The sequence below is a fragment of the Herpailurus yagouaroundi genome, unplaced genomic scaffold, assembly GCF_014898765.1.
Source record: "Herpailurus yagouaroundi ecotype Mexico unplaced genomic scaffold, PumYag 164, whole genome shotgun sequence".
Lineage (NCBI taxonomy): Eukaryota > Metazoa > Chordata > Mammalia > Carnivora > Felidae > Herpailurus > Herpailurus yagouaroundi.
In genome coordinates, this window is record NW_024412405.1 from 15,963,128 (window position 1) to 15,978,037 (window position 14,910).

Consider the following 14,910-nt stretch of genomic DNA (forward strand, 5'->3'; position numbering starts at 1 on the left):
TTTTTTTTTTTTTTTTAGAATGATGACAAGTGATAGCTCATGACAGGAAGGATGCATTGCTGTGATGCTTATGGGGGGAAAAGCAAAGTGTACCCAAGTGCCCAGGGAAAGGGCAAAACAGAGAAATGGACAGAACCACATTTTTCATTCAGAGTCTCTCTGCCATTGGTTCTGTGTTCCCAGCCTGTCTTTTTGCATCAACTCGATTTCTGAAGGCCTGGGGGTGGCCTTCGTCTGGGTGCCCAGCGTCTCACGTGGTGCTTGGCACATGGTGGGATTAGATAAATATTTATGTAATCATTTCCTACCAACTCTCATGTTTACTGTTAGTAACACAGGAGTAAAACCGTGACAATGTTCAGTTCTAAATGTGTTTGCTGCTTGTAACTATATTTTCTCTTGAGGGAAGAATCAGTATACTTGTTGAGAAGGTTGCAGAGTTAGCTTTGTGAACTCAGTGTGTGTGTGTGTGTGTGTGTGTGTGTGTGTGTGTGTGTGTGTGTACTGTATTATATAATTACATAGTACATACTGTGTTCTGATGTGAGTCCCCCTTGTAAATACAGTTGGTAAAATGATACATACACAGCTGCGTAAAATGCTACGTTGCAAATTCCAGGAAAGCAAATATTCTTGCTTATGCTTTGTTCCTACAGCTCAACCAGCCTTTTTCCTTCTTCTGCAGAACTTTCTGTTACTTGACGAGATACCACAGCGTACTCCTCAGCCGCCATCAGACGGTAAAATGATCGTGCATGTGCAAGACTTCACTGCCTTTTGGGATAAGGTAACAAATCCTCCCTTGCAAGATCACAACTGGTAAAAGACAACCGGGGATGTAGATTTAATAGAGAATTTTGATTTTTTTTTTTTTTACACACCATATAAAATGTGACTTGCATTGTTTCCTTGAAAGTATGTTATAAACATTCTCAAAATCAGGAATAAGGTTTGTAGTTAATGGGGATTAAGTATAAAATCAGCCCAAGGCATACGACATGTTCTTTGTCCCATTGTTAGGAGAACTTTCCAAGTATGATCACATTGTTTTCGGTGATAAGTTTGCAGTGTCCCCATTTACAGGATTGAGCAGACAAGTGATACGGTCTGGAATGGGTTAGCTAACACGTACATCACAAGCTGTTACAGAGGAGAGACTGGGAAATCAGTGTACGTTTTTTACCCTGACGCTATCAGACCATCTCCTTACATATGGAGTGAGGCCCATGATGTGGATATTTCCTGTAGGGTAGTGTGAGGGCTCCTGTTCTAAGCTTCTGGAAGGTGCTGGCTACTTTGGGGGCAGGCAGGGGCAGGGAGGAGGCAGCTGGTGAGCACAGTAAGTGCCAGTGATTCCCAGCTTCAGGGTTCTGTGTGGGAAGCTGACAGGTAGGACAGGTGAGGTCACAAAGGTTTTCTGACACTTGGTTGATTTAGGACATTTAGGCAAATGGGAAAAACCCTTCCTACCTTACTGCAACGGATTCCCTCCTGCTTGGTAATTCTCCACTGGTGCACTTGAAGCACTTGTAGAAAGCTCTGTTCCAGTTCCCTTCTGTGAGTGCTGGGGAGTTAGGTAGTGCACTGAGGTAGTTACCACCCACCCTGTATGATGACCCATCACCACCTTTCTTTTGTACGAACCGTGCAACACTGTAAAATGAGCACTTTTGTTCTTCTTCCCAGAACTTAATCACTTGTTCCCAGACTTTTCCTGCAGCTTTTGCGTTGTAGCACAGAACACCCCCATCCTGTTGTCCTGCCCTTGTCTGGGGAAGAACTGTGCTTCTCACTGGGGGTGATTAGGGGCCCTAGAGTGAGGGAGGGGCACAGACATTGGGGATTTGGGAAGGAAGCTAAGGCCACAGGGCTGGGAGGCAGAAGGATGTGGGTTTTCGAACCACCCACTAGACAGCTGGGTGGGTAGGTGGGCAAAGGTCTTCGCCCCCACCTGGTTTCATTCATGAAAGGAATGCGCTCGGTTTCAGTGTCTGAGCTTGGAAGTGTGTGGTCCGGTGGGAGCCTCGAAATCGCCGCGGGGCAGGGATTTTCATCCTGTGTTCACTGCTATGTCCCCAGGGCCTACCCCATGGCTGGGCTGGCGCATTGCATCGGCCTCTACTGAGCCCCAGGGCAAGGGGGCCTGAGCACCCCTGAACTGTCACATGCTGCCCCCTTCTGGTCACGCTCGAGCAATGCCTGACCCTGGAGCCTGGGCCAGGAAGCAGCAACTTGTCTGGCGCTAACAGGAAGCTCTGAGGTGCAGGGAACGGGAAGCCAGTGTCGTTCTGTGGCTTCTTACTTTGTAGATGTAACTGAGTTAAAAAAAAAAAATGTAGTCAAGTAGGAACTAGTTCATTGTTAGACATGAAGAGAGGAGTGGAAAAGCTTAAAAAAAATGTTTCTATGTATTGAAATCCACCTTAATGACAGTTTTTATAATTCGATAGAATCTGGGGCTGGTTTTTTTGGTGTGCATGCGTGCTTAAATGTAATTATCCTGGTTTTAGTATGTACCCATTTTATGGCCAATTATTCCAGAGAAGGTTTTCATTTTGAAGATCACACAGACCTTTTATTTCTCCTGCTGTGCCTTTAGCCTTTCTGCCTTGTGTTAACTGTGTGTACACATTCCCAGCGTAGAGAGAGGTCACGCAGCAGCCCAGCTCTGCACCTGTGCGTGGGAAAGTTCGCTCAGCTGCTTTTGGCTATCTGTGGCTTAGAGTCTTCCTCCCATCAGCCCTCGTAGTTGAACTTGCAGGGAAAGTTCTGAACAGAAGCTCTGTACGTTTCTCTGCCCTTCACGTATCTATCTGGAGGTTTGTCTTTGAGGAAACCTTTTTTAGAAATGTAGAAGGTAGCAGTGCCTTAGATCAACTCACGGTCAGTTTCCTGTGATCGTGGGAGGGCATTCCCCCAACTGTGTTTGCAGAACACTAACCCCTTACAAGCCTTCTTCAGAAAGGGTTTGGGACTCACACACATTCACGAGATCCTCAGTCCTGGGGCCATGCATGGTCAGGACTCCCAGAAGCATCCCACGGGGAAATGAGGCGGAGATTGTAACAGTGGGAACGAAGCCCACAGTGTCAGCACAGGAGCTCAACACAGGGCTCAAACCATGAGATCATGACCTGAGCCAAAACCAACAGTCAGACGTTTAACTGACTGAACTACCCAGGCGCCCCATTTATTGAGAGTTTTCTTAACACTAAATCTCCTTATTGTAGAATTTATAGAATGTTTAGGAATACAACTTCTGATTAGCATGATTTTTGCTTTATCCTTTTCCGTTGTGTTGGATTCTGTGCTGTAGTGCACACCTCCATGTGTTTTTTTTTTTTGTTTGTTTGTTTGTTTTTTACAGTAGAAGTACTTTGTTGTACCTGTTTACTAGGACAGGTAATGCATGGTACAGATAGAAGACAGACTATTTCTCTGGTGTGATACCATATACTAACTTACTTGTTATTTTTGTTGGTGTTAAATTTGAGCTCTGATTACAGCCTTGACCACCACGCACAGGAGCCTTTTTGCCAAGAGTGATCTTACAATGCCAAGTGCCTTCTTGCTTTGTGAGCATTACTCAGATTCCTTCCTTATTAAATGAGAATGGAGAGGTTACGGGAGATTTCCAGTTACTTAGTAGCAAAGGGCCTGGCATGCGGTGTACTTATACTGCCACCTTGTGGGGGTTAATGGAATAGACGATTAAAACAAAGGGTCATAATGTAAAACTTGAAAACTTCCCATACTGAATATTCTGTTAACTGTATTCTTTTAATATTAGTGTGCACCAAGAAGTTTTCATTTCGGAAGGGTGCCTTATCATTTCTACAACTTAAATTCTGTGGGTGTCTAGAACTGGGTTCACATGCAAATCTGCTAAGAGAACAGGCCTTCTGAAAAGCAGCTAAGCCCCAAAGAACTATAGTTGAGGGGTGCCTGGGTGGCTCAGTCGGTTGAGCATCCAACTTTTGATTTTGGTTCAGGTGATGATCTCACAGTGTGTGAGATCAAGCCCTGGGTTGGGCTCTGCGCTGACAGTGTGGAGCCTGCTTGGGATTCTCTGTCCCTTTCTCTCTCTGCCCCTCCCCCTTTGCACTCTCTCTCAAAGTAAATAAACATTAAAACATATATGTATATATATATTTATATTCTTATATTTATATTATATTTATTTTTATATTCATATATGTGTGTGTGTATATGTATGTGTGTGTATATATATGTATATACATATACACACATGTATATGTAGAGAGAGAGAGTGTGAAAGGGACTCCAGCACATGGTATCTTCAGATAGGAAGGGGGAGAGATGTGGGTTATGTTCACATACCAGTGACTATTACAGTATTTTCTTTTTGAGGTAATTTGTGTTACTTTATTGAAATGTGCCTATTTTTGTGAACTTGAATTTGTAGGCATCAGAAACCCCAACCCTACAAGGCCTTTCCTTTACGGTCAGACCCGGGGAATTGTTAGCTGTGGTCGGACCTGTGGGAGCAGGAAAGGTAAGTCATAGTGCCTTTTGACAGCTCGCTGCCATGCCACATCCCATATTAAATTCTTGGGGTTGGGCTGTGTGTAACACAAGTTTGACTGGGTATATCCAGAATGGCATTTCTCAAAATGTGTTCCATGGAGCATTGGTTCTGCAAGAAGGTCGCGCGGCCGCATCAATCTGGATCGTGTGGTTGTGTTTTTCTTGGTGCTTCAAGTGGCACAGTTTGGAAATGCTTATCTGGAAGATGGATGTCTCCGTGAAGGAAATTCCTTACGTGACTGCTATTCGGGATGGAATGACTAAGAAAACGGATTCTTCTTTTTGTCAGAGCAAATTCTACAGGAGGTCTTGGGGTTGTTAAAGGCTCTTCTGGGAAGCTTTAAACATTTCCTTATGTGGCTTACCCAAGTCACGTCCACGCACAGTGGTGAACGTATGGCCACGTGCATGGCACTGTGCTAAGAGCAAAAGACACAGATGTAAGAAGGCTCGGGCTGATTGCCCTCTAGAAACAGCCAGGTCCTGGGGCAAGACAGGTACGCGAAAGGATGATTTCGGCTCAGTTCTGAGCATTCTGTTTGTGGTAGGCACAGAGCTACCACGTCCGTATGTCGTGAAAGACTTGAAGGAGGTGTGTGTGTGCACTTAGCCCTGTGCATCTGAAACAATAGAATAGGGAATGCTACGTGTAGGATGAATAAATGATCGAGCCATCATTTAATGGGTTTTTGCTTTTTGGTAACCTGACCCCCTTCAGAGTCCCTTTAATCTTTCCTGACGCATCGGATAGATTATTTACACACAGCTTTTCAGAAACGAGGATAGCCGGATGCAGGACCACCTGCAAACCTCAGACAGAGGAAGTGTGTATTATGCCAGCCTCCCCTGTTGGGAATGGCCAGCAGTCTGTCTTTGAGCACAGCATTTCATTTGGGGGGAAACGCGCTCGGGCAGAGCAGGCTGGTATCCTCTGTTTTGTTAGCATTCAAATTTGATTTTAAATTTGTAAAAAATACGTATTTATTTTTGGGAGACGGGAACAGAGGATACCCTGCAGGCTCTGCGCTGACAGGCTGACAGCAGTGAGCCTGACGCGGGACTCGAACTCACGGACTGCGAGAGTTCAGCCGCTTAACTGACTGGGCCACCCAGGTGCCCTCCGAGCATTCACATTTTTTATTGCACCTTCCAGGGCTGTACTTGAGTCTGTTTTAAGTGGAAGCGCTCTGATGTGTATCAGACCCCGGGGCTGGGGGAGGCGGGATTGGGAATAGCAGCGGCTTGTCTGTGCCCGGTGCTGCTGGCACACACTTGCTTGTTTCCAATCTGTTTCAGTCGTCGCTGTTAAGTGCCCTGCTGGGGGAGCTGCCCCGGAGCCAGGGGCTGGTCAGCGTGCACGGAAGAATCGCCTATGTTTCTCAGCAGCCCTGGGTGTTTGCAGGAACTGTGAGGAGTAATATTTTATTTGGGAAGAAGTATGAAAAGGAACGATACGAGAAAGTCATAAAGGCTTGCGCTTTGAGAAAGGTAAGGACTTTTGAGTTACACACGTTTGAATTTCAAGTAATAATAGTGTTGATTGAAATGACAAGGTTGAGTTCCTTTTTTTTTTTTTGAAAGCTCTTTGGACATTATCTAATACTTCAAGCTGGTCTTGTGGGCAGACACACCACATGTAACTGCACAGAGGCACTGCTGTTTTAATCCTGATGTCATGAGGATCACAGGATGCTTCTCTTGTTTTGTGAAGTTTTATTCACTTTGCACTTTTTAAATGGACAGTTATAAAAAAAAAGAGTAGCGTAAAGAGCCCTTATGTACCCATCCCCCAGCTTTAACCATGCTCTCTGCTGGGGGAAGAGGAGTACGGCTGACCATTCCCCCTGCCCTCTGCCAGCCTCACCCACACCCCGAATTATTCTGATGCAGAACGTAGCCCTCCTGTAGTTCGTCTGCACGTGTTTCCTTCATTATCTCTAAAAGATAAGAAGTCCTCTGAAAAGAAACCATGTTATCACCCTTGAAAAGTGACCACAGGTCCTTAATATCATCACTGTCCTAGTCCACGTGTACATTTCGTTAATTATCTCAGCAGGAAATCTGGTCAGCCATTGGTTTGAGTCAGACCCCACGTCAGGTCTGTACTTTGCTCTTGGCTGATTTATATCTGGGGTCCCTTTCAGTCTCTAGGTTTCCTCTCCACTTGATTTTTAACTTGCGATTTATTATTTTAAGAAAAGGAAATGTTTTCAAATTTATTTTGAATACTACATCATTGTTTTTGCAGAAAATGGCGAGATGAAATGTTGAACTGTACTTGGGATTTAAATAAAATTGATGAATGATAAAAACTGAACTTACTTGATAGAACAGTATAATTTAGCAAAAAGGAAAACAAAACGGTCCATAGTGATAAATATTATGTGACTCCCTTTGGGTTATAAAAATCAGTGGATAATGGCGATAAAGGGCTCTCCCTGGGGTCTGCTCGATGCAGGCTGGACATCCGACTGTTCTTTTATACTGTGTGGAAAAGGCCAGAACAGACTTTTAAAGGTATGGAATTGAAGGCTCCCAGCCAGTGTAGTGAGGAAATAGTAATTTTGCTTGAACAATGGCTTGAACATGATAGATTTTATCAGGCGAGTAGCATTTTATGATGTGGACAAAACATAATTGCTTGTTTAATGGGCTTCTATTTCTTTCCCCTGGGTCATTGTTAATGAGAGATTATGTGTTTTCAGAAATGACATCAGGTTAGCAGTGGTGAGCGAGATTTTTGTTCAATGGTGTATACTGTGTAAGGAGAGGGAGAAAGCAGTGGTGATAAACTGCCATTTATTTGGAGTCCACGTGCTAATCACTTTTTTGCCTGTCGTGCATGTGCGCACACACCCACCCGCCCACCCACCCACCCACCCACGCACACACACGTACCAGTTTTTAATCTTTTACCAGTGCTTTTGATGGCATGCACCACCCTCATTTTATAGTTGCTAGAACTGAGGCTTATAGAGATGAAACAATTCACGTAAACATCTGCAGCTCAAGTTGAGATTTTTCATGACCCCAGATTCCATGCTTCAAGTTCAGATTTTTCATGACCCCAGATTCCATGCTTCAAGTTGAGATTTTTCATGACCCCAGATTCCATGCTTCACGGGGCCATGACGCCTCCCAGCAGAGGGAGTTTATAAGGAAGAGCGATTTTTAAAGTTGGGTAATTGAGGCGGAGGCCAGTACTGACACCGGTGAGAAGCCAGACGCCGAGAGGCAGTGGCCCCAGTAGCCCACCTGCAAGCCTGGTGGGTGAGGGTAGGACGTCAGCTCCGCTCCAGGAACGGTGTTGTGGAGCATTTAGAAAAATGGGGATGATGCAGCAGTTAACATCCAGAGCTGGATTCGAGGATGTCAACTTTGAGCATACAACAGGCATGTACACAGAGTAGCAACAGTTAATTCAGATATAACTGGAGAAGTTCCTTAGGCAGACGGTCATCAAGTACTTGTGGACATGGCATGTGATACCACGAGGGGGAGTCTCCTCAACGCGATGACTGCCGGGAGCGAGGGGCCGAAGAGGCCACCGTGTGGTCCACGTACCTTGACATTGTGCACGTGTGAAGATTACAACCCTAACTGGGTACCAGGAGCTGAAGTTTTCCTTCTCATATTTACACCACTGCCTTTTCAGCTCATAAACTACTAGGTAACCTTGTTCGACATAACTACTATTTAATTTAATTTAATTTAATTTATATTTTATATATTTTATTTATTTATTTATTTATTTATTTATTTATTTATTTAGAGAAAGAGCGAATGCACGTGCAAGTTATCAAAGGGCAGAGAGAGGGAGAGGGAAAGAGGAGTGGGTCTCACCTGGGCTCTGGCTCACCCAAAGCAGAGTTCATGCTCACCCAGTGTGGGTCTCGAACTCAGGAACCATGAGATCATGACCTGAGCTGAACGCAGTCAGATATTTAACCAGTTGAGCCACCTAGGTGCCCAATGTAACTACCCTTTAAATGATTTAAATAGAGGTGCTATGAGTGTCCAGGAAGAAGAATTTTTAAGAGTAATAGAAAAGTACTGAAATTCTGTGTGGCCAAGAACATTCAGACAGATACGTATGTGCTCCAATCAGGAACAGAGTTTTCACATAAGATAGAAAAGGAAAAGTTTTTGCCTTAACTTGCCTCCTTCAACACTGAGCCAGTTGTAAATGCTATGTTTAACTCTTGGCCCCTAACACGAGAAATTATATTCCGTTGCCACAGAGGCTGGGAGAGCATTCCTGAAAACAGGGGCATTAAACTTATTTTTAGCCCAAATAGATGTCACTTATTATAATAATGAGTAAATTATGTGATATATTTTTTTAAATGGGACAATTGCAGAAGGTGGGGTGTGGAGTAGGCAATGAACAGAACACAGGCATTTTCTTTTCACCTTCCTCAAGCCTAACTCCTGATGCCCAGAGCAGATTCCGAAGAGCCAGGCCAGTGTTTGCCTGTTTCTTTGCACGGCCTTGCTTTTCTGGTGATAGCTCAGCCCTGCCTTTCTACTCCCCACATTTGACCATCCCTGGAGAAAAGCACGTGTTGGGACAGTGCTGCCATTCAGCGTTTTCCCCAGGGACTGATGCCTTTGCCACCGCCACATGGGACGACTGGACCAGTGTGTGGGCCACCTCTGGGGCACGTGGACTCTGGCGGGAAGGGCCCCTGCAAGGCGGGCTGTGCTGCGATTCTTGTATTCATGGTTCCATGTTGATAAACACGGACGGTTACCTCTTCTGAGTGACACGGCACGTGGGGTCAGGGCCCCTTGTGCTCCTTCCCTCCTGGACAGAAAAGGAGGCCCGGCGTGGAGATGTAGTGAAGGGTGGAGTCCTGGCCCCAGCCTTGTCACTTCAGACACATCCTGTTACCTGTCTGGGCTTCTCCCGTCTGCTCCAAGTGTCGACAGTGGGTCTGAAGATTTCCAAGAAGTTTGGCTGCAGTTCTGAAATGCCATCTGTGACTCTGTTTAGTGATTGGGAAGGGCTTTAGGAAACCACAGAACCACCTGATGAGTTACGAGATCTTTTGCTTTTCTCCTCTTGGAACCCATGTGTCAACGGATGGGCATAAGATGGCTACAGAGAGTTGTGGCGTCCTGGAATTATGTTGCCCGTAGATACAAAGACTGCATGTGTAGTAGAAAGGCCTTGGCCTTTGGAGAGAGACAGTCTCGAGAATTAACTTGGGATGTTAGTCCATTTTCTTATTAAATGGTGGGCATATGGGACTTCTGTCGAGACTAAGCAGACATGCCGGGTTTTTGAAAAATGGTAGCTATTGTTACAATTATAGTCCTTTTCTCTAAATTCGTATATACATATAAATATGATAGAGATTTCTCCTTACAGCCTCCCCTAAATCCGGAGGGAAAACAAAACAAAAAAGGGCAACATTTCTTATGTGTATATTACAACTAGATGTGTTACACTAGATCTAATTGAAGTTTACTTAAGTCGTTGAGCAGATAATATTTCTGAAATAAAATAGGAGGATATGAAGTAATCACATTTAGCAACATCCATTTTGACTGATGACATACTCAGAGCGACACTGTAGCAAGTTACAGAGTATAGTTTAGGGAACAGCTGGTTAAGTCCAAGGCCCTGGAGGCAGACAGTTGTGGATTGAGTCTCCGTCTGTTTACCAGCTCTGTGATTGAGTTTCTTCGTCTATGAAATGGAGATGATCAACCTCATGTGGTATTTTTTAGGACGAAATGCAATAACTTTCTTAAAGCACCTGATTGCTAGGGACGTAACAAGCATTCTATAAATGTTAGAATAGTGTTGAAGAGATACTGCCTCTTAATTAATAAAAGAGCAGCCAGTTTTGTGTAGAATCATCTCTATAAAATGTGACATGTTAGAAAAGAAGGTATTTGAGTATATAACTTCCATTATTTGAGGTGATATTTGTTATAGGTGCTCTAACGTAGTACGTTACATAAACCACCAACAAAGATAGTGTCTAACAGAAGATAAGCAATGTATCACATGACATTTGTCTGGCTATTTTACGTTGGAAGACTTTTTAGCATTTTTGGGTAATACATACTTGAAGGTGTAATATTGATAAATTCAAGGTTAGTATTTTCTCACATAGGTCACTCGAATTTATAAGCCTCTCTGGGGTGCTCACAGGCTTACAGTTTCTTCTATTTACTACATTTCTGCCAGCTTGGACATTTTCTTTTCTGATAACATTGACGGTTGTAAAATGATTATTGTTTTATCTTTAGTTTTTCATCTCTCACCTGAGATAGCTTTTACCTATGACATAGGAAATAAATAAGTACAAAAGGGATCTATAAGGCTAATCAAAATACGGAGACTAAGTTTATCGATACTTGTGTGTGTATAGAGAAGTCTTCAAGTCTTAATTTTGATATTATAAGTATACTTTTTATTTTAAATATACTTTAAAAAATGTCTGTTTATTTTTGAGAGATAAAGAGCACAAGGAGGGAAGAGGCAGAGAGAGAGAGAGAGAGACACAGAGAGACAGAGAGTCCAAAGGAGGCTTGGAGCTGTCAGCACAGAGCCCGACGAGGGGCTCGAACTCATGAACTGTGAGATCATGACCTGAGCCGAAGTCAGACGCTTAACCAACTAAGCCACCCAGGTGCCCTTAAATATACTTTTAAATATATTTTTCAGTAACCACTTGGGGCAGCTTGATGAGGAAGGAAGAGTAAAAGGCTATGAATAGAGACAAACTTCATTCAGATTCCATCCATTCCATTTAACAGCTGGCAGTCCTCAGACTGTTATGTAACCTCATCTCAGTTTCCCCATCTGTGAAGTGGGGCTAATTCTTTGCAGCTTGTGAGGATTAGAGATAATCACTGTCAGACAACTGGGCACCAGGCTTGGTGCATAAATCTTACCCTCTAGGAGCTGGGGAGATAAACCGTGCATGCGTGTACAAATTATGAAGCAGAATATGGTGGGCCCTTCCTGAGAAATCAAGGTCTTGGGAGTGTAGTAGAAAAAGGGTGAGTTCTGATTCAGGAAGCTCGAGGATGGTTGGGGAGCCGACAGGCCATGATAGGAAGGCCAATCATGGGAGAAATGTTAGGAACAAAGCCTCGGAACTCAGGCTGTTTGACTCGGGATCCAGCCCTCCTTTGCCCCCCAGGCCTCGAGTCTGGCTCTCCTAGACTGTCAACAGTCTGCTTAATGGTATTTCTACTGAAGTCTCCACCATTGCCAGACGGCACTCGACACAGGTTTTGGGCCTGGTGGCATCAACCCAGCATCGCTGTTTCTTGGCTTTCCTCTGGTCTTGTATGTGTGCTTTTTAGTGAAAACCATTACAGAGGAAAGAGTTGGTTAAATGTCACTGTGATGTAACTAACATTAGAATATCTTCTTCTCACTGGGAGATTGGGAGAATTTGAAATATTATGCTCAACTCAGGCTTTTCTCCTTTAACTGAAACAGAAAAATTATGGTTCGAAAATTAGCCTGACTCAGATTTCACTTCATATTCTTTGAAATGTTGTCCCCACTCCCCTCCCCCATCCCCCCATCTGATGCTTGTCCATAGTTTGCAGAGTCAACAACACACTCAAAAATCCTACTACTGGACTCAGAGAGCGTCTGTTCCGTATTCCCTAACTGTGCTAAGTGAAAGGGTGGATTTTAAGTGCCTTCTCTAGAAAATGGCTAAGATTGCTCTGCCACAGTCTGGTGCTATTTTCGAAGGAAAACAAAGCAATATAAAATCAAGGCATAAAAACCTAAGAACACTTTGCAAGGACTGTCAACAGTGACTTGGAGGCCAAGTAAACTGTGTGGGTGGGTGGAGGCTGGGAGCCTATCTCAAAATGGCCCATTGTTTTTAATGGAAAGCCGAAAGCAAGCGATGGTGTTGACTTCTGAGCTCAGCAAAAAAAAAAAAAACCCATGTGAAATAGTGGATTTTCATGATTGAGCAGTTGCTGCCTTTCATTTACTGTAATCCACTTAGGCTCTGAGCATGCAGGGAATTCTGGGAGTCTTTGTATGCTGTCAGGGAATGGGTTAGGATGGGGTGCTCTCTCTCCCTTCTCCTTTTGGTGGTGTGCTTGGCATGTTTTGATTCACCCTGAGGGGTCCCGCTGTTGGTTTGATCAGAAAATCTGTATCAGCCACGAATAGCAGGTCATGATGATTTGTGTCCTTTTCCTACGTATAGAAGGTGTTTGTCCACGGTTTTGATTGTCACGGCATCCTTGAGCTTAGCCATTCTTGTCTCTCCAGCACATCTTGTAGAAGAGGAAAAAGAGGCTTAGGGAGATCAGTGGACATGCTTGTCATGGACATTCCAGCATGCCGCTTGCTTTCTCCCAGATTTGCCAAAGTTAGAGACGAAGAGATGAGGGTTTATCCATAGAAAGTGTTGCTGTGTATCCTAAGTCTATGCTTGAGAGGTGTGGTAGGTAACCAGCAAACTCCCCCACACTCTGCTTGTCGATGCTAGGACCTGTTTAGCGACAATTACAAGCCATCTAAATAAAGGTTTCTAATACAAGGTAATTAAACCTGTTACCCTGTCCTTTAGGGGATGTTCTTATTACTCCTTTTTTTTTTCCAGGTACTGTGATTGGTTCATTTCTTTCTTTCTTTCTTTTTTTTTTTTTTAAATATAATTTATTGACAAATTGGTTTCCATACAACATCCAATGCTCATCCCAACAGTGCCCTCCTCAGTGCCCATCACCCACCTTCCCCTCTTTCCCAACCCCCATCAACCCTCAGTTTGTTCTCAGTATCCAAGAGTCTCTTATGGTTTGCCTCCCTCCCTCTTTGTAACTTTTTTTCCCCCTTTCCCCTCCCTCATGGTCTTCTGTTAAGTTTCTCAAGATCCACCTATGAGTGAAAACATGTGTCTTTCTCTGACTTATTTCACTTAGCATAATACCTTCCAGTTCCATCCATGTTGCTGCAAATGGCCGGATTTCATTCTTTCTCATTGCCAAGTAGTATTCCATTGTGTATATAAACCACAACCTCTTTATCCATTCATTAGTTGATGGACATTTAGGCTCTTTCCATAATTTGGCTATTGTTGAAAGCGCTGCTATAAACATTGGGGTACATATGCCCCTATGCTTCAGCACTGCTGTATCCCTTGGGCAAATTCCCAATGGTGCTATTGCTGGGTTGTAGGGTAGATCTATTTTTAGTTTGTTGAGGAACCTCCACACTGTTTTCCAGAGAGGCTGCACCAGTTGGCATTCCCACCAACAGTGCGAGAGGGTTCCCGTTTCTCCACATCCTCGCCAGCATCTGTAGTCTGATTTGTTCATTTTAGCCACTCTGACTGGTGTGAGGTGATATCTGAGTGTGGTTTTGATTTGTATTTCCTTGATGAGGAGTGACGTTGAGCATCTTTTCATGTGCCTGTTGGCCATCTGTATGTCTTCTTTAGAGAAGTGTCTATTCATGTTTTCTGCCCATTTCTTCACTGGATTATTTATTTTTTGGGTGTAGAGTTTGGTGATCTCTTTATAGATTTTGGATACTAGCCCTTTGTCCGATATGTCATTTGCAAATATCTTTTCCCATTCTGTCTGCCTTTTCTAGTTTTGTTAATTATTTCCTTTGCAGGGCAGAAGCTTTTTATCTTGATGAGGTCCCAATAGTTCATTTTTGCTTTTAACTCCCTTGCCTTGGGAGATGTATCGAGTAAGAAATTGCTGCGGCTGAAGTCAAAGAGGTTTTCCCTTGCTTTCTCCTCTAGGGTTTTGATGGTTTCCTGTCTCACATTCAGGTCCTTTATCCATTTTGAGTTTATTTCTTAAATAATATTCATATATAACTTGATAGATTCCCAGATCTTCACATGAAAGCATGAAGCTTCTTCTTAGCTTTGAGTTCCACCTGGCTTGTGTGGAACAAGCATCTACTTAATTCAGCTGATCACCTCGGTGTCTCTTGAACACTTCCCTTTTGTTTTTCCTTTCCAGACTACTCTTCTCGTTTCTTGTACAGATCTCGTGAGTCACTCTATCACCATGCCTTAAATGTGAAGACAAGGGGGCCGCCTGGGTGGCTCATTTGGTTAAGTGTCCGACTCTTGGTTTCGGCTCAGGTCATGATCTCACAGTTTGTGAGACTGAGCCCCGCGTCAGGCTCTGTGCTGTCAGCATTTTTAAAGCGAATAAACCTAAAAAAAATGTGACGGGGTGCCTGGGTGGTTCAGTTGTTTAAGTGTCCCAACTTCAGCTCAGGTCATGATCTCATGGTTCACGGGTTCAAGCCCTGCACTCGGCTCTGTGCTGAGAGCGGGAAGCCTGCTTGGGATTCTCTCTCCTTCTATCTCTGTCCTTCCCCTGCTTATGGTCGGTCTC

The 14,910-nt window shown here is 43.9% G+C and overlaps 1 protein-coding gene across 3 annotated transcripts in view; it reads left to right on the forward strand.

Annotated features, from left to right (window-relative positions):
• ABCC4 (ATP binding cassette subfamily C member 4 (PEL blood group)) overlaps window positions 1-14,910 on the forward strand; it is a 265,767-nt gene that overhangs the window by 97,462 nt on the left and 153,395 nt on the right. For all 3 annotated transcript variants that reach the window (XM_040487238.1, XM_040487236.1, XM_040487237.1), the window contains 3 exons: window positions 686-787; window positions 4,427-4,516; window positions 5,845-6,036. In XM_040487238.1, the coding sequence (XP_040343172.1) occupies window positions 686-787; window positions 4,427-4,516; window positions 5,845-6,036 (384 nt within the window). The remainder of the gene's footprint in view (window positions 1-685; window positions 788-4,426; window positions 4,517-5,844; window positions 6,037-14,910) is intronic.